The 18964-nt window shown below is 39.3% G+C and overlaps 1 protein-coding gene across 1 annotated transcript in view; it reads left to right on the top strand.

The window, feature by feature from the left end:
* Positions 1–18964, top strand: part of SPAG17 (sperm associated antigen 17) — a 242301-nt gene that overhangs the window by 74369 nt on the left and 148968 nt on the right. Inside the window, exons 6-15 of the mRNA XM_057703738.1 lie at positions 1287–1481; positions 3206–3387; positions 7455–7616; positions 8782–8905; positions 9086–9198; positions 13280–13417; positions 13509–13622; positions 14223–14373; positions 17755–17982; positions 18078–18293. Coding sequence (XP_057559721.1) covers positions 1287–1481; positions 3206–3387; positions 7455–7616; positions 8782–8905; positions 9086–9198; positions 13280–13417; positions 13509–13622; positions 14223–14373; positions 17755–17982; positions 18078–18293 — 1623 coding nt within the window. The remainder of the gene's footprint in view (positions 1–1286; positions 1482–3205; positions 3388–7454; positions 7617–8781; positions 8906–9085; positions 9199–13279; positions 13418–13508; positions 13623–14222; positions 14374–17754; positions 17983–18077; positions 18294–18964) is intronic.

The following is an 18964-nucleotide window of genomic DNA, read 5'->3' as shown; positions in this document are numbered from 1 at the left end:
AAGATGAAGTAACTAGCTGATTGTGCCACCGAGGAGCTTACTATCTTCTGGGGAATGTTTGAGAAAGTCAGAAACACAAGGCAAAGTAAAAAGTGATTATTGTCACGACTGAAATACAGTGGTGATAAAGTCAGACCCATTAATTTGTGACTCACGCAGAGCACGTAGCTTCCTGACCTCAGCTTCTCCCACTCTCTGTTTGTCCTAGATAGAACAACCAGAATTTTCTTTCATTTAGATTATTGATATAAAAACTGTTCAATTGGGCAGCTGTAAGTAATTCATTGCCACCTTCCGATGAACCCAAGTGGAGCTGCTGGTGTTATTTGCATCATATGTAAATGGGATGGCAGCTCTTCACATCCTTTACCAATTTGACCCCCCTAGTATATCTCTGCTCTAAACCCACTAGACTTAGAAGCAATTATTTATGGATTCCATGGGCAGTATCAATACCGATTTGTTTCAGTAACTGAAGAAAAATCACTACTTAAAGATCAAAAGTTTGTGTGTCTGTTGCTCTATTTTTAAATTGATCTTGATGAACCATGGTGAGATGTAATGTTTTCATGTACCATCTAGTATTGATATTAAAGTACAACGATTATTCTCACCCCTTAGAACCTCACGTTCTATTATAAACTCATGTTTTAACACTTATAGAGCAGTATAGCCAGGAAAAAATCAAGGAGAAAAATTTTAGAAAAGTGCACAATATACATTTTTTAAATTGAATGCAATAAATATGTAGTTGCTACATAACCCATACTCAGCATCCACACCTATTGACATAAACACACAGAATGCTTTGGTAAGGAGTATGTTCATATTCAATATTTCCCTCTCCTGTAAACACCTCTCCTTATAAAATATCACAAAGCTGCAGCTACTCGTAATTCAGGAGTAAAGCCAGATGTTGCTCAGAAGAGATTAAAACCAAGAAAAATTACAGCCTAGACTTTCTTTTTTTTTTTTCTTCTTTTCTTTACAAAAACCCAAGCACACATTTTCCATGACGACAGGCCCTCTGTATGTTTGTCCTCCTATTACGCCTATGTCTCATTTGCAAAAGTGATTTAATATTTTGTAAAATGGCCACAGCCTTCTTCCTGGAAGGGCAATAATGAAAACCAGTCAACACAACTGCATTCCAGCCAACTGGACTGCTTTTGGAAAGCCTGAGGGATGATAAACGTATGCATAATGTATAGAGCCATTGAACTGGCTGAGTGCAACCTGTTCTCTTTTAAAATGACGGCTGCTCTTCTCTACGGTATTTTGCACAGACGATGAGCCAGATGACGGTGCCCAGCATTACATTATAGTTGTGGGCTTCAACAATCCTCAGCTATTAGCGATCATGACTGAGCTTGGCGTTCCCATAAGCAGTGTGATTAAAATATCTTCAGAGAATTATGAACCTCTGCAGACACACCTGGCAGCAGTTAGCCAGCAGCAGGAAAGTTTTCTTCAGCCAGAAGGTATGCAGTCTGCTACACAACTTACTGAATCCTTCAATATTACCCTCTGTCCTTAAAGTACAAATACAATCTTCTGTCCAAAACATAGTCATACAATACATACATCATTAAATCCTTTCGAGATTTTGATTTGCTATTTATGCTGCTTGCACTAGCCAGGTGTTGTAAATTTTGCAAATTCAATTCATACCTTGTGTTTCTAGCCCCGTGTAGCCACAGAGAACATAGACTTAGTTATCCAACTACATTTCTCAGGAATTTTGATCTATGACTTTTACCTAAAGCATGAGCTGGATGGATCCCCTGTAGATAATCTGTTCTTCCAGAAGCCACAGTCACCAAATGGCCCAAGGGAGGTCATAGCCTTGGATTCTTGCTCAGCTTTGCTACTGGTTTATTGTGATAAATCAGAGGGGACACTTATGTTCGAGGCCTTAGACCAGGAAGCTGTGGGATGAAGTCCCAACTACACTGCTACTCAGCCATTTGGAGCCTCAGGGTCTTCATCTAAGGGAATTGTTGTAGACAACCTCTGTGGGATGGGAACAAAACTCTACTGTCTACTTTAGTTAGTAAAATTAGGATTCACTATAAGCCCACGTGACCTGGAAGTCCAAGCTCTCTTTGCCATATGCTGTTGTGCTTTTTTGTTATTTATTAGTAATATCCTTTGCACAGGGCTTTGTAACCTATACAGCCACATCCCAGTTTCTGTAACACACATTTTTAAAATTGCTGTTTCAGGTTAGAAATGGCTAGCCCTGATAATAATAATAGCTACCATTTATTGGGCACAGGCCTTAGGGCTAGGCTCAATACTAAGGGCTTTAAGTGTGTTGGTTCAGGTAGTTTCCATGACAACTCTCGGAAGTATGTTTTATTATTTCCATTTTACCAAAAATAACTCTGTCTAGAGGCAGCTATTAAGTAAAAGAGTTGAGATTCAAACCTAGCTCCTCCTATCTCAAAGGCTAGTTGTAACATTAAATAACTTATCATTGAAGCCAATGAGAAAATGCTATATAAGCTTCCATAGTTTCTCTATTAAAAATACTTAACTTACAAAAATAAAATCGTAGGAAAAGAAACTTTACCGTAGAATAAGGAGATCTTAGTAGTAGAACCTATTTAATTACAGATGGGAAAACCAAACTATGGCAGACAAATTTTCAAGTGTAACTTTGTGGAAAACTGTCATTAGTTTACAGTCAGAGCACAAATGCCCAGGGAAGCCAGTAGCTATTTCAATGTGACCAAAAGTTAACTGAAGCAGAAATCATGGATCCAGTCTATTTTTAGCCATGTGGGAAGGAGAACTGATCAACTGCATTTCTAACCAGTTATGCGGTAAACAAATGCAAAAATAGTCAAAAAGTGATTTGGCAGAAAAACTGCTCCTATATATTTACAGCCTAAGGGTGATGGAAATATTGACCATATTTAGCTCCCAAAATGTGTGACATTATCATAATCTTTCTGGACCTCAATTATAAAATAAAGGGGGTGGGAAAAGCTCATATTTAATAACACTTTCAGAAGTAAAATCCTCTGATATTTAATTACATAGTCCAGGTCCAAACACTTCTCAAAATTACGATTTCTTTACTTGCATTTCCTGATAACCATACCGATATTGTGCAATACATATGACTTACCACAATTACTTAAAGTGGAAAGAAATTCGATACTCTCATTTTGTAGTATAAACCCGTTGCTCTTATTAGATATAGAAGCTGAAAAATTGAAGAAAGAGAATGGCATAAAAGAACTTGAAATCTTCTGGAAGTACTTGGAACCAATTCTGAATAATGAGAAACTGGAAACAAATCTCTTTGATGTCGCTCGGCTTGCATATACAGTCAAGGCTGACAACTTTCCTTCCGACTGGTCAGACAGTGAGATGTTGGTTAGTACACTCAGTAGTGAGAGTGACTGGTTTGAACATGTGATATTGTGCTTCCATTTACCCCATTCATTTATCCCATAGATATTTTATTGGTTACTGTCTACAGAGAAGACTTTGTGCTAGGTTCCTTTATCTTCAAGACAGTGATCACACTGAATGTCCAATAATGGCTATAGCCTGATTCTTCAACTTTTAGTGTATGAATTAATGACAGAAAAATAAGATGTAGATGAAGGTAAAGGGTGGTAATTATTTTATTTGGTGACATGTGGCTTTGCTTCATACCTTGATGTTCTAGGCAGTAGAGTCTTAATATATTTTGTTATGAAAATAGTAAATTTTACAGTTTGTCAAATTACATTGTCTTTTTATATATCAGGTCAAAACATTGCTCTTCTAGACCCTTGCTTTTATTGCCAGAATAGTATTTTTAATGTATTTTCCTAACAAGGCCTATCTTAATAGAATGACTTGACCCCAGCCCAATGATCAGTAGGCATTTCCTGAGAGTATTTATTGGCCCCTGCTATTGAAGTGCTTGCAGAGAGGCAAGACCAAAACCATGAAACAGAGAAGCAGTGTTCAAGGTGCCATGCACCCATATGCTGTTATGTGAAACACCCTAAATTTCCTATTAATTCAGAAAAAAGAAGAAATGGGATGGTTTGAAAAGCAACAAATGCTAAATACATGAGGGTGTTTGTAAAAAGAATGCTGAGTAACTACTTATCACTGATGTTGGGGAAGATATCCAGGGGTACCTGTTATGAAAAAGGAGACCTCTCAGGTCTCTTTCTGGTTGACCCCCTGTCCCAATAAACAGGAGCCCAAGAGTGTTGAATCCCTTGCAGGGCAATATATATCAGCATTAAAAGGAGTTGAACTGCAAGCAGAGTCCTGGAGATGGACCACATCAGGTATGCCCTGAAGGGAGCTGGGAAAAGCAGGATAGAGGAGGAGGGTGGGTGTCTGTGGACAGTGACTGTGGGCAGCTGCCAAACAAACAGCCAAACCTGACTGTCTAAGAGGAAGAGAGTGACATCAAAGCCTGGAACAGGTTCTGCACCAAAGGGTAGGCTGCCCATGGCCATGGACTGGAGCGTGGACAGTTCTCACTATGAGAGTCCCTGATCTTGTTACCTTCACATGGATGTGCACTGGGTGAAGTGAGTAAACACTGAGGAGGGAAGCCTAGATCTGAACCTTGAAGGATGGACAGGATTTGAATAAGTAGCAATGCATAGATCAGTTTAAGTTACAAAGACTGTCAACATAAGGCATTAGATGTCACCATGTAGAAACAGAACTCTTAAGTCTGATACCTGGGCAACAGTAAGAATAAATATTAGCCTTGACCTGTATGTGGAAACAGTGCTGAACATAGAAAAGCTGTGGCTGAAGGCAGAGCTTGTTGTAGGCAAAACTGGTTACTGTGGACTCCCTTTGCTCTGCATCATCCCACTCCTTCATCTAGATATCTTCGTCTTTCCTGCTTTGTCTTTCACTCCCCTGTCTCCTAAACCTGAGCTCGGAAAGGAGTCCATCTGTCCTCTACTACTTGGTGTTAAGTTGGACCATGTTTCTCTATCCTGGAGATACTGGCATTCCAGGTACTCTGGTGCTATGAATATTCCATCCTATTTTATTGGAATTCTAGATTATGCCCAGCAAATGTGAGATGTGTTTGGAAAAGAGGTTATATCCCTGGGATCCTGAAATACCATCTCAAAGACAGCTTTCTACTCTTTCTCTACAGTAGACCAGCTCTTCTCCCAAGAACATTAAAGAATCTATGCCTAACTGAAAACCCACATCCACAAATTTAAGTTTTGTGGAAACAATCCTCATCTCACTTGGGCCAAGTTCTGGCCACATACCCTGAAAAGAATTTGTGTGCAATTTTGGTTCAATAGGGCGTAGGAGATCCCAGCCATATAGATCTTGACTCATAACTCAGAGGAGGCAATACCAAGAGTCTTAAAGACAGCCTCAAACCAAGAACCTTTTGCTCCTGCTCTGGCTAGAACTCCCTTCCGTGTGTCTTATTTACTCCCCAGGCATAGGCTGAGAAGAGCTGATGCGCATTGAGCCCAAGGTAAAAGAAGTTGCATTGCATCATCAGTACATAGATGTGACAGCAAGGCACGCAGTTGCAGCTCCAAGAGACCCAGCACCATTCCCAGCATCCTGTTTCTTCCTCCAGTGTTAACAACTCTCTGTTCATCAGAAGATTTTAATCACTCCATTTTTAAATAAAGTGGATGTGACTGTATTTTCCTTTTCAAAAATGTAGAGTGGAAGAGTTTAAATGGCAATTAAAGTTCGGAAATTTCCTGTTGAAAAAAAATAGTTATTGACTTAGTTGAAATACTGACTTCAGAACTAGAGGATTAATGTCTAGGGTCTCTAGTTGGATCATGAAGGTAAGTGAGGAATGAGAACATTTAGCTGTGCTGCCCAACTGGACACACCGATCTTCCATCAGTCACTTTGCGAGTATTTATTGAACATCTTCATGCCAGGACTGCGGTCTGGGTCCAACTGCAGGAAACATTTAGAGCCAAGGCATGCCTCTGTAAGGTACAGTTTGTGAGTGAACAACCTAGCACCGAGGATGATGGGGAAAGCAAGCCTTGAAAGCAGTTCAGTTGTAGAGTTGGGTTCCAGAAGAAAAGGCCATTGGATTTAATACTGAAGATCAAAATTCATTTTAAACTTGGAATGACTTAAGAAATATAAAAGGAATAAACCTATTTCTAATACCAGTAGCCTAAATACATGGTGTAGATACATGGTATCCCACTCTCAGCTGTATCTGTAAGTTGATGATGGCCTCATATCCAAGCCAGAAGCCAGCCAAGTAGTCGTCTTCCTCTCTGGAAGAAGGAAAGCATTAGTACCTTTGGCTGAAAACAAGCAAGCTGTATTTCTGCTGAACCCAGGTAATGAAAGCTTTATATCAAATAAATTCCCATCAAGAAGTGCTAACTGCCTATGAACATCTGCAACATCTCAAGTTAAGCCCTTGGTTGCTGAAATAATTTTCTGGCCTTTAGCATGCGAGTTGCTATTTGATTTAAAAAGAAATTAGCGTGTTAAGCTAAGGGATAATTGGGCAAAAGTTTTTACTATATTTCTTATAAATACAAACAAACAAAAATGTGTTTATATGCCAGAATGTGGGCAAAGAATATCAGGTTGAAGCTTAATTGAAGAATTCTCAGTCTTAGAGGGGACACGTGAAGCCCAGACTGACAGCTGTACTGTGAGGATGGGCGAGGCTTGTCCCTTCCCTGGACTCCTGCCAGACTGATTCACTGGCTCCCACCAGCAGCTTTCTCACTCTACCTTAGCACTTCAACTCGGACATGGGAGGAGCCTGTTTACTCCTTTGCTTTCAAGCAGACACACCTAGTGCTAACAGTGCTTTTCCACTTCTGGAAATGAAAGCCCAGGAAACAGAGGTATTCGACCTGTAACCTGCTTGCCACATCATAAAACTTGTGGGTATTATAGTAGTACTAGTCTATCAGATGTCTTAGGGTTTTTTCCTTAAAGGCGGCACAGGTGAGGAAAGGAAGAAATCCTGATTGCACGCATACCGCGTGTACCTGTGTGGATGGTGTGCAAAGCCAAGTGGGTGATGTCCATTGCAATTCTTCTGTCACCAAGCAAGAGCTCATCCCCAGCTTGTCTTGGGCTGGGGATACGGAAATTACCTTTCTAATGAGTTGCTTTAGGAATGGAGACACCTAGCAAACAGGCCACACTGCTGAAACAAATGAATAGGGTATTTTTCACCTCGTTGAAGCATTAATTAGGCTCTTACAATGCTAGGCAGCCCTCCAAACCGAACAGTCTGCTTTGTAGTGAACAAGAAGGGCCAAAAGGGTTCAACAAATGAAGACTCAGTCACCACGGTGGGGATTCAGTGATTTGGGGACCAGCTGGGGACAGGCTTCCCTGTAAAAAGTGACAGGTTTGGCTATAAGGGAGAAACAAATAATACATCCGATTCCAACAGTATGAAAATGGGAACTAATTGTCATGAATTCTCTCACCTGTAGCTGAAATTGGGCTCCGAAATTTTTGAGAATATTGCCTGTTTGATGTACGACAGCCTGGATTGGAAAAGGCAGCACCAGCACTACTTGGAAAGCATGCAGCTTATTAACCTCCCGCAGGTGGTTAGTGAGAAACCTATCTTAGAAGCAACGTTGATTTCGGAGGTAGGCACACGTCTTTAGTTGGCTGAATGATTCACTGAACAACTTAATTTTCATGTTTATAAAACATATAAAGAAAAAATCATGTAAATACTGCTAGCAAGGGAACACTACTCATTGGGATTTAATGGCTGAGGGTGGGGTCAAAGCCCCCAGGCATAGCATTAAAGGGCATCCATGTGGTGGGGGCTTTATGAAACTCCCCAACTCCCTGCCACACACAGAGGGGATGAGAGAACCCACTTTTCAGCCATGGTGCAATAAATAATATCTGGAACAAAGAGGGCTGTTGCTAACTTAATCAGTATGTTTATTTAGCACCTACCGTGTGCTGGCACTGTACCAGGTGCTGACAATACTGTAATGAACAAGACCCGTTCCCCTGTCCTCCTGATGGAGGTTAACCTTCAAAGGGGATGGCAGTCAAGTCATTTAGCATGAGGAGGACTATGAGGACAGTCAGCTGAGATTGCAGGAGAAGCTATAAATGTGGCCCTTAGCCTGCCCCTGAGCAGAGGAAGGTGAAGAGACGGGAGTCAGGAAGACCTTATCAGGCAGGGTAAGTGATGTGCTGAAGGCTGAGGATGAATTGCCTGGGCAAAGCCTGACTGGGGAGCTGGAGGGACGGTGTGGCATTCTCAAGAAAGGGGCAAAGACATAGAAAGACGTGGATGTCAAAGAAAAGAAGTATCATGGCCAGGACCACACCACGGGGTAGGGCAGTGCTCCCGGGCCATACGTACAAAGTAGAGAGCAGCAACAGGTGCTGGGAAGGTGGGAGACAGAATATTCTTTGCTTCTGAGCTCAGGAGTTTGGGTTTTATCCTGAAGGCAATAGGGAAGCATTGAAGGATTCTCAGAGAGAGAATGGCATGATTCTGAGTCACCCTGGGGAAGAAATTCTTTTTGATTTTTGTGCCCCATCTTCCCATCCCTTTCCTGGCAATTTCTCAGTGGGCTCGGTTATGAAAAACTGAAAAGTGTCCTGACCCATTTACTTCTTTCCTTCCTCAGACAAAACTCGTTTATTTGATCCTAATATTAGCAAATAATTTTGTGGTGTGAACAATCTCAGAATCCTGTCAAGAGTCCCATCATATCAGCATTGGATGAAAGCATCGCTCAGCTGGATATTTCAATTGTTTCCTTTTAATTTTTCTTATTTTAGCCCCCACAAACTGTTGCCGCAACCCTTGGAAAGAAGAAAACACAACAATACGAAGAGCCGCAAGTTCCAGCTCCACCAACACCACCACCACCAGGCATGTATGAAACCTATTGCTGGAGGATCAGTGCCGGGAACTGGTGCTTTAAGGAATAACTGTCCTCGGTGTTGCTTTCACATCTCTCTCCACCCCCAGATCCTACATTTATCAGTGCATGATCAGAGTTTGAATCTGTGGATGAAATTTTGATGGAAGAAATGGAGAACACATCTTAATTGAAAAGCGATTATTTTGTATATTTTGCAGTGGCTTCTGTCATCACAAATGAAGTAGACATGCGATATTACAATGACTTGCTGAATCCAATTCCAGAAGAATTCATTTCTGTGCCCTTGATACTGCATTGTATGCTGGAACAGGTAGGTGGATACACGCTGAAGCTTTCTTCCCAGGTGGGCAACCTTGAATCAATCACTTCATCTCTCTTTGCTTCCTTTTTTTTAAAACTATTTTAAAATTATGTCATAATACCTGTATGCATTCTCCTTTATAAAGATTAGAACATTTGGATAAAGCTAAAATTTGCTTTATCAGCTTCAGTCCTCTCTTTTGCTGTGTTTTGGAATGATCTATGTAACATTCGCTGAAGTTTTGGTAGGCATGTCTTTAAAACTATCAGGTGTTTTAATGAAGGACAAAGGAGTTGGGCAGGTGGATGGGGTGGTTAATGGTCTTCAACTGCATTTAAAATTTCTTTTACACTTCTGGATTTAATCAGATTTTTCTATTTCTGAGGCCAGTTTTAGTCATTCATATTTTAAAATAAATATGTCCATTTTATTTGTGTTTTCAGTGTTATAAAAGTTCTCCATTCACTAATATACATTTAAAATTTTTTCCTCTGTATCTAGTTATGTTCCTTTCCTATGACTGATGTTATTTATTGGTGCGCTTTTTTCTTGATCATGGATGTCAGTAGTATATCCATTGTGGGTCTTTTCAAAAAAACAGCATTTTGTTTCATTGATCCACTCCTTTTTACTTTTTATTTATTAATTTCTTTATTTACCTTTATTATTTACTTCTTTCTACTTGGTTTGAGTTTATTTCATATTTCAGTTTAATTGAAAGCTCACTTTGGTTTATTTTCAGTCTATTTCACTTTACCTAAGGCTGTGCGTTTCCTTTTGAGTATTTCTTCGGGTGAATCATGACGCTTTCAATGTATTCAGTTCTGCTGATAAATCTTTTATTTTAATTTCTACTTTTTATTGTCCATTTCTAATTTTATTGCATTATGGTCAATAAACATGGTCTGGATGTTAAAAATATTTTTTAATTTCCTGGGCTTCATGTGTGACCTGGTACACATAGTCAGTTCTTGTGGGTGCTGTGTATGCATTTGAAAAGAGTTTGCTATTAATTAACTCATTTAATCCTTAGAACAACCCTATGGAGCAGGAACTATTTTTTTATTCCTCATTTCACAGATAAGGAAACTGAGGCAGGAAAAGGTTAAGTAATTTGCCCAAATAGTAAGTGACAGAAACCGCTTTTGAACCTTGTCAATCTAAGTGGAAAAGTATTTTGATAGTGTTGCTCTATTGTGGTCTCCCTTCTAATGTTGCTGATGAGAAGTCTGATGTCAATCTGATGCTTTTTCCTTTGCAGGTAATCTATTTTTTTCTTTCTGGCAGTTATTAGAGTTTTTTCTTTATAATTGATCACAAGGCTACATATAGATATGGCTTTGTTTTATCATTGCCTTTGTGATCTAAAGGATTACAATCTGGGTTCTGATCACATTCTGAGTTAAGTTGAAATTCCTTATGCTGCTCCGCAAAGACCCTAAAAATATGGTTCTGAGGTGTTTGTCACCTCATCTCCTGCCCCCACCTCTCCCTCTCTCCCTCTCACACACACACACACACACACACACACACAGAAACACACACACACACAGACACACGCAGACACAGACATGCACAGACATGCACACACAGACACGCACACACAGACACACACACACACACACTCGTACTCTTGGTCATCTACGTAGACCTGGTTTTTCCTCACATGCACTAATTACATCTTAGTGTTTTACTCCAGCTTCTCTTCCTGTCATTCAGGCCCCAGTGCAAGTGGCGTTCCTGAGACAGGCTTTCTCTGACCACCTGACCTGAAGAAGGCCCACAGCAACACAGAGTGCTCTCTACTACTTCACCTTGTTTTATTTTCTTGTCAACAACTGCTTTTTTAAAAAAAAAAATGTTTATTTACTTCATGTCTTACCTTCTTCTCACTAGAATGTAAGCTCCATGCAAGCAGGGACCTAATCCAGTCATGTTCCTTGCTCTCTGCTCAGGACACAATAGCCATACCTAACCCAGGGTAGACCCTGGATATGTATGTGTTAATTAAATTATATCTTCAAATATATTTCTTTTGGTTTATCCTAATTATTATTAGATGTTGGAATTTCTGGGTGTTTTCCTCCATGTATTTTAAATTTTCTTTCCACTTTACCCCTTTGGGAATTTCAGCTTAACTTGCAGTTAATTTATTCTTTGATGGCGTCCAGTCTGCTATTGAAGTTTTGTTTCAACAATAAAATTTTTAATTTATAATTATCTAATTTTTTTTTTATAACTGCCAGTTCTTCATGTTTCATGTATGTAACACATTCCTTTATCTCACTGAATATTAAAAGTTTTAGACTCTATCATCTGTTACCTCCAGCATACATTTTTGTTTGTTGACTGCTTTAGTTTTCTAACCAATTAGATAAGCACACTCATATTTGCCTTTAGTTACCCTGTAAGGCTTTTGGAAGCTCAGTAGTTTTATTATATTAATAAATATGTAAAAGTTTAACAGACCTATATGGCTTAGAGTATCATTTTATTTATCTGTCTTACTTGTTTTTTTCAACTCAAAGTAACAGGTGTTTATTAAGCATCTACTATTTTCTGGATACCACAAGGGACAGTTGATGAGCTCAGTGCCTGACACATAGAAGGCTCCAATAAGAGATGCATGTTGACTGAATAAGTGCTTAATAATAAAGGGATGAAAAATTGAAATATAAGAGGAATCGGGTGGGATTTTGCAGGAGGGGATATTAGAGTTTAACATTTCAGAGATGGAGCAGTTCTGCATGGTCTCTTGTGATTGGAGTGCATCCAAGGGATGGTAGGAAGAGAGAAAGTGGAGACAGGAGTGACTCTTTAAAAAGTAAGGTGTTGATAAACAATAAAGAGTATACAACTATTTTGTTATTGTTCTCAACAGGGAGGTTTGCCTCCCGGGGTACATTTGGCAATGTCTGGAGATACTTTTGGCTGCCACAATTGGAGGGGTACTACTGGCATCTAATGGGTAGAGGTCAGGGTTGCTGTTAAACATTCTGTAGGGCAGAAGATAGCCCCCATGACAAAAATCATCTAGTCCAAATGTCTTAAGTTTCAAGGTTGAGAACTCCTGTAGAGGGGTGTGAAATCATAAAGGGTGATTTCAGTATTTAGGATGAAGAGAACACTTATAAACTAGGTGCATATCTTGATTATATTGCAACTCTTTCTTTTTTTTAAACTCTTTATTGGAATATGTTTGCTTTACACTCTTGTACCCATCTCTGAGGTACACCAAAGTGAATCAGCTGCATCTACACACATATCCCCATATCCCCTCCCTCCCGCGACTCCCCCCAACCCTCCCCGTCCTGGCCCTCCAAGGCATCTCCCATAAAGTTGATCTTTTGTTATACAGCAACTTCCCACTATCTATCTATTTTACAGCTGGTAGTGTAAATATGTCTATGCTTCTCTCTATCAACTCTTTTTGTTTACCATGTAAAATTGAACAAGGCAGTTCATCTTTCTAGACTTCACTTTCCCCATATAAGGGGGAATATAACCCTTTACTGATCTCACCATATATAACTTTTCTGTCTGAAGAATTTGATCTGAACCCCAGTTGCTCCCACTAAGTAGCCTTGGAATTGGGCCAGTCACCTAATTTCACTCACCCTAGCTCCATTTCTGTAAAACGGGAAATAGTATCTAGTCGGCAATATTGCTGTGAGGCTTAAGTGAGATAGTATGTGTGAGGGTACCCCACTCAGTGCTTGCCATGTGATAGGCACTCAATAAATATTTATTGAATCCAAAGATATGAGAGCAAGATTTTGCGTGCTTTAAGAGAAAGAGTAAAGAAAAATTATAGTTATTTTGATTTCTACCTTGGTAAGTTTTCCTGTTTACCATTTGCATTTTGTGTTACCTAGTCTAACACATGTATTAAAATTACATATATTTTAATGAATGGATTATAAACTTTTTCCCTTCTATTTTAGTAGTCACTGGTAATTATACTGCTACTTTGTATAATCACCATAGTTTTGGTGGAAACTGCCTTGTTTTTACTAAAATCAATGGAAATATATGACTATCAGTACAGAGCTGACCATGAAAGTGATTCCTCTCAACTCTATTTCAACAGGTTGTGGCAAGTGAAGAAGACCTTGTCCCACCAAGTCTGGCGGTGCCACCTCCCAGAGCAGATGGGTTGGACCACAGAATCGCAGCTCACATTGTGTCCATCCTGCCCTCTCTCTGTCTGACAGAGAGGGAGAAAAAGGTCAGATGGTATACAAAAATCCAAAATGTGTGCATGCTTTGAAAAGTATGAATTCTCTTTTTTAAATCAATACTATTTTAATTTTGAATAGAATCTCCATGAAATATTCTTATCTGAAGAAGAAAATGAAAGCAAACCAGTGCCCAAAGGCCCTCTGCTACTGAACTATCACGATGCCCTTGCCCACAAGAAATACATGCTAAAGGTAATAATTAACCAGGTTACGCTGAGGATCACTGATGCAAGAAAGCTGATTAGTAATTATTCAGTTGAAGAAAGCTTAATTAGATAGCTTTATCAATGCTAATTAAAAGTAATGTGCAAAGTAGATACCTGCTTGCAAAGTGAGATCTCAGAAAATGGAAACGAATAAAGGAGAAATTACATCAGCAAAGAAAACTGGCCTAAGTATAGAGGTCCAGTGAACCATTAAATTGATTGTGACTATACCACATTTGCACTAAAACCTTATAGTTATTTGCTTTATATATCAGCTAATATGAGAAAACTAGTGGAGGCCAGAAAAGGATCTCAGAAGGGAGGGAGGAATATATTTGAGCCTTTGGCAGTTTGTCACTGTGAATGAGGAATCCATCATTTCTGTGCACCAGGAACCTCTGGCAAAGTGAGAACTAGCTTTTTTGACCTTCAGCAAAATACCAACAGTTTGCCTTCCCCAATTACCATTGATTTCCCCTGTTCCCAAATAACGGGAGTGAAGGTATCGTGTTTTGCCTTCTCCATATGCATAAGGCACTTGACAGCTTATTTTAATGTCTTCTGTCATGTTGCTCCTTTTCATCAGGACCTAAAGAATTTTGACCCCGTTCAAATTGAGCACGAGATGCAGTCCAAGTTGCCACTGTGGGAATTCCTTAAATTCCCTCTGCCCCCACCATGGAACAACACGAAACGTCTAGCTACAGTTCATGAGCTCATGCACTTTTGTACAAGTGGTAAGTACATTGTCATAGCTTAAACTCATTCGTCTGTGGTCACGTGTGCCTCTAACGCGTACACCCCCATCTGCAAAAAGTTTTTTGATTTTTGACTTTTCAGAGGCTGGGGTGGGTATTTTGACTGACTGCAGTTTTCTTATCTTGAATAATGTCATTAGTAGTAGGGGGATAGCTATGATGCATAACATTCTTCAATTTGATGCCCTGGGTTTTCTTTCCACTGTGTTTTCACGACAAAAGTAATCCCCTTCCTTCTTCCTCCTTCCCGCCTCCCAACCCCATATCCCCTCATTGTTGGAGCTGACATGGTAGTTCCCATCCTGGTTAAGAGGAGAACTTAGAGCACCCCTGTGGGTGTGGTACTGAAACTGTTAATACCAGTTCACCTCTTCTCACAACAGGAAGGGCCATTTTCTGCTCTTTGAGGACAGTGGAAAAAGAAGGGTCATTAAAAGTATCTAAAATCAGCTTCTCATTGCAGAGTTCACTGGGATTTTAGACAATAATTTTCTAAAACAAATCCTCTTTCCTCTTGAGGCAATATGTAGTTACATTCCTGCTTATAAGAAGAAATATGAAATTACGTAGACATCTTGATTAGACCTAGAAAAGAAAAAAAATGTGCAGATTCTTCCTTCTCCTTTCATTTCTCACTCTAAGCAAATTATGAAATATTTTCATCTTGATTTCTTTTTTCATTTTTTTAGTAGGCATGGTAATAGAAAAACACAAAATTTTTGATACTGTCATGCCTTCACCTTATGGAAATGTGTGATGTAACCTCGTGGGCCTGGGTCTGTTGTGTCTGTTGTTTACATAGTCACCCTCTTCCTGGTGTCCTGAGACCATCTGGCCTTTACCTCTGTCCTGCCACACTCCTCTTCCTTCTCTCTCCAGCTCAGTTCTACACACAGCACAGGATTCTCGTTATTTTCTTTAAATATGAACAAGTACGTTTGTTGAATCATTTTTCACAGTAGCAAAATACTGGAAACAAATTGAATGTCCATCAAGATCTCATTAAAATAGCAGACACCCATGTGGTACAAAATCATGCAAGTTAACAACAAAGTGGTGTATCTATATCATGATATGGAACAGTCTCCCAGATAATTAAGTTAAAAAAGAAAAGGAAACAAAAGATAAAAAGAGGATGATTAGTATGCTCACATTTGCTTTTGTCTTTTATGGGAAAATATGCACAAAATTTCTTTTTATACCATTTTTAAAGGTCACACTCCTCTATAGTTATTACAAAATATTGGCTATATTCCCTGTGTTGTATAATAAACAAGATTCTTGTTTTTGTTGCCACCACTGAAACTGCCCGCATATCCTGCTCACACGACCCGTTTCAAACCCTTGTTCCTCTGCCTTTCCTTCCTCTTTTCTCTTTCCTCACGCTTAACAGGTCCAAAACCAACCTCTTGATTTCCTCGAAATTTGTCCCTTCGTAGTCCTCCTTATTTCAGTAAATGGTGACTATTTTCTACCAATACCTTGGAGTCATCTCTGGTTCCTCTTTTTGTCTTATGCCCCACAGGCAATCCCACCACATCTCTCACTACCAGCCCAGCCCAGTCCAGCACCATCTCTCACTTGGACGACTTCAGTAGCTTTCCAGTTGGTCTCCAGGCTTTCTGCTTTTTACCTACAGTCTTTTCTTCACACAGTAACAGGAATCACCCTTCTAAAATGTTAGTCAGATCATGTGTCTTCTTAACTCAAAACCTGCTAACGATCTCCCGTTTCCCTCAAAATATTAATAAAATCTAAACTGTTCTGCCGCCCACATTTTGAGCTCATCTGTCAAGCTCTCATTGTTCTACTCCACTCTTTCTAGTTGACCTCACTGTGATTCCTCAGACAAGTCAGTCACACCCCTGTCTTCATCTTTGCACTTGCTATTTCCTCTAACTTGTCCCTCTTCTCCCAGATATTGGTATGGCTCCCGTACTTCTTTCACATTTTTGCTTTACTTGTTCAGAGGGCTTTTCTCTGACTACCTTATATGAAATAGAAGCCCCTCCCCCAGCCATTACCACTTACCCCTCACCTGGCTTTATTCTTCTCATTGTCTCTGATACACTGTACACTTTCCCATTTATTCTGTTTCCAACTGCTGCAGTGGATACTCCATAAAATCAGGAGTTCACTGATTTGTTTCCCACTGTGGTTCTTTTACTAAAGTCACTGACAGCTAGTAGGTGCTCAAGAAATATTTGTGAAATGAATGAATGAACAAACTCAGTTCTGTCACTTTTATCTCCTTCCTTTCTTTCTTCTGAATGTCCCTGTGTTTTTTCCATAAGGAACCTTCCCGCTGTCCTCATCTCTGTTGGAAAGGAAGTGGACATGACCTCTGATTCATTGATCTGTCACTATCATTTCACTTTCCCTCACTGAATTCCATGATTATTTGTTAATGCCTACCTCCCATCTCCCTATCTGGAACTTCTAAAGCACAAGAACCAGATCTTTTCTTTGTATCTCAGGCAAAGAGAAGAACAGAGTACAAAGCCTCATACATAGAAATCAAAAACGAGTGAGTTAGTGAGTGAACGCATGCTATAAAAGAATAAATCCACAAATTAATATAGCCTCTTGAAGGCTGATAACCTGTGAAGTAAAAAAGTACCACACCAGTTCATTGGGTGGAAAGAGACCTTTTCTAAGCCTGAGTGAACAGAAAAGCCTACCCAGCATAACAGCCTATGTTAGACATGAGTGAGTGATTTCTCTGTTTTATATTACAATAGCAGCAAAAGGTGCTTTTGCTTAAAAATGTTCTCTTTATTTATTGAAGTATAGTTGACATAAAGTGTTAATTTCTGCTATACAACAAAGTGACTCAGTTATACACATACATACATTTTTTTTACTTTCTTTTCCATTATGGTTGATCCCAGGATATTGAGTATAGTTCCCTGTGCTGTGCAGTAGAACTGTGTTGTTTATCCATTCTATATGTAATAGTTTGCTTCTACTAACCCCGAACTCCCAGTGCATCCCTCCCCCACCCCGTCCCTCTTGGCAACCACAAGTCTGTTCTCTATGAAAACTGACAATTTTAAATATATTCAACCAATATGGTACCCTGGAAAGTCCATTGGGCACCTTATATTCATTCAGCTGTGAAGCAGTTTGTGGGCATTATCTTGACAAATTTTATCTTGATTGTGTAGCTTTCTTATTATTTGTTACCTTTGGTATTTGTTGTGGAATTGTGGAGCCCATGTGTAAAGTCAGGTCAACAACCATCATGGCGTGACTCCTTTGTCATTTTAGTGGACTGACCCCCTCGTTGCCCCTCTGTTAGCCCTGTACCATGTGGTAATAAAGAGCATTCCTAGCAGCACTGGTCCTGCTTTCTTACAGAAGTCTTGAGCTGGAATGAAGTAGAACGAGCCTTCAAAGTATTTACTTTCGAGAGCCTGAAACTCTCTGAGGTTGATGAAGAAGGGAAACTAAAGCGTTCTAGGATGATGTATGGGACAGATTCTGAGATGTTCAACATACCATGGGACAACCCTGCCAGATTTGCTAAACAGATAAGGCAACAATACATCACGAAAATGAATTCCCAAGAGATCAAACAGCAAACAGGTACACTGCCTGGAAGGAACAAAAGGCATTCTTGCATTGTATGATTTTCCATTTGTCTAGCATTATATCTCATGGATCCTCTTTACACTGCCTAGATAATGGAACCAAGGACAGAATTTTATTTCTGCATCAGAAGTGGTCAACATCTATGCAAGATGATATTAATGATGAACCTTCAGATCCTCGTCAGTCTGATACTAGCAATATGAAGTATTCTAACCTGGATAATAGGAAATCCTTAGACTCTGATTGTAGAGAACCATCAGAGCAGGAGAGCAGCTTGAAGTCTCAGCTCCACCCTGAGCCTTTGGGTAAGTATGCGTGTATATGTGTGTGTGTGTGTGTATAGACACTGTTAGAGAATGTATAGATGAGAAAAAAAGATTCAAGATGCGTCATTTAAATGCCTCCCTATTCCAATTGAAAAGGTGTTTAATATCTAAATATTTGGTTAATTCAACTTTGTTACTGAGTGTTATTCAGTAAGTCTTCATTATTTAAAAAAAATTTATTGAAGTAGAGTTGATTTACAATGCTTCTGATATACAGCAAAGTGATTCAGTTTATATATATATATATATATATATTCTCTTTTGTATTCTTTTCTGTTATAGGTTATTACAAGATATTGAATATAGTTAGTAGTGAGTATCTGTTGATCCCACACTCCTAATTTATATTCCTCCCCTCTCAAGGTTTGTTTTCTATGTCTGTGAGTCAGTTTCTGTTTTGTAAATAAGTTCATTTGTACCATTTTTTAAAGATTCCACATAGAAGTGATATCATATGATATTTGTCTTTCTCTGTCTGACTGACTCCACTTAGTATGATAATCTCTAGGTCCATCCATGTTGCTGCAAATGGCATTATTTCATTCATTTTAATGGTTAATATTCCATTGTATATATATACACACATATACATATACCATGTCTTGTTTATCCATTAATCTTTTGATGGACATTTAGGTTGCTTCCATGTC

This window comes from Hippopotamus amphibius, chromosome 1 (assembly GCF_030028045.1).
Source record: "Hippopotamus amphibius kiboko isolate mHipAmp2 chromosome 1, mHipAmp2.hap2, whole genome shotgun sequence".
In the NCBI taxonomy this organism is placed as follows: domain Eukaryota; kingdom Metazoa; phylum Chordata; class Mammalia; order Artiodactyla; family Hippopotamidae; genus Hippopotamus; species Hippopotamus amphibius.
Note: the sequence above shows the minus strand (reverse complement) of the source record. Positions and strands in the feature narration are given on the sequence as shown.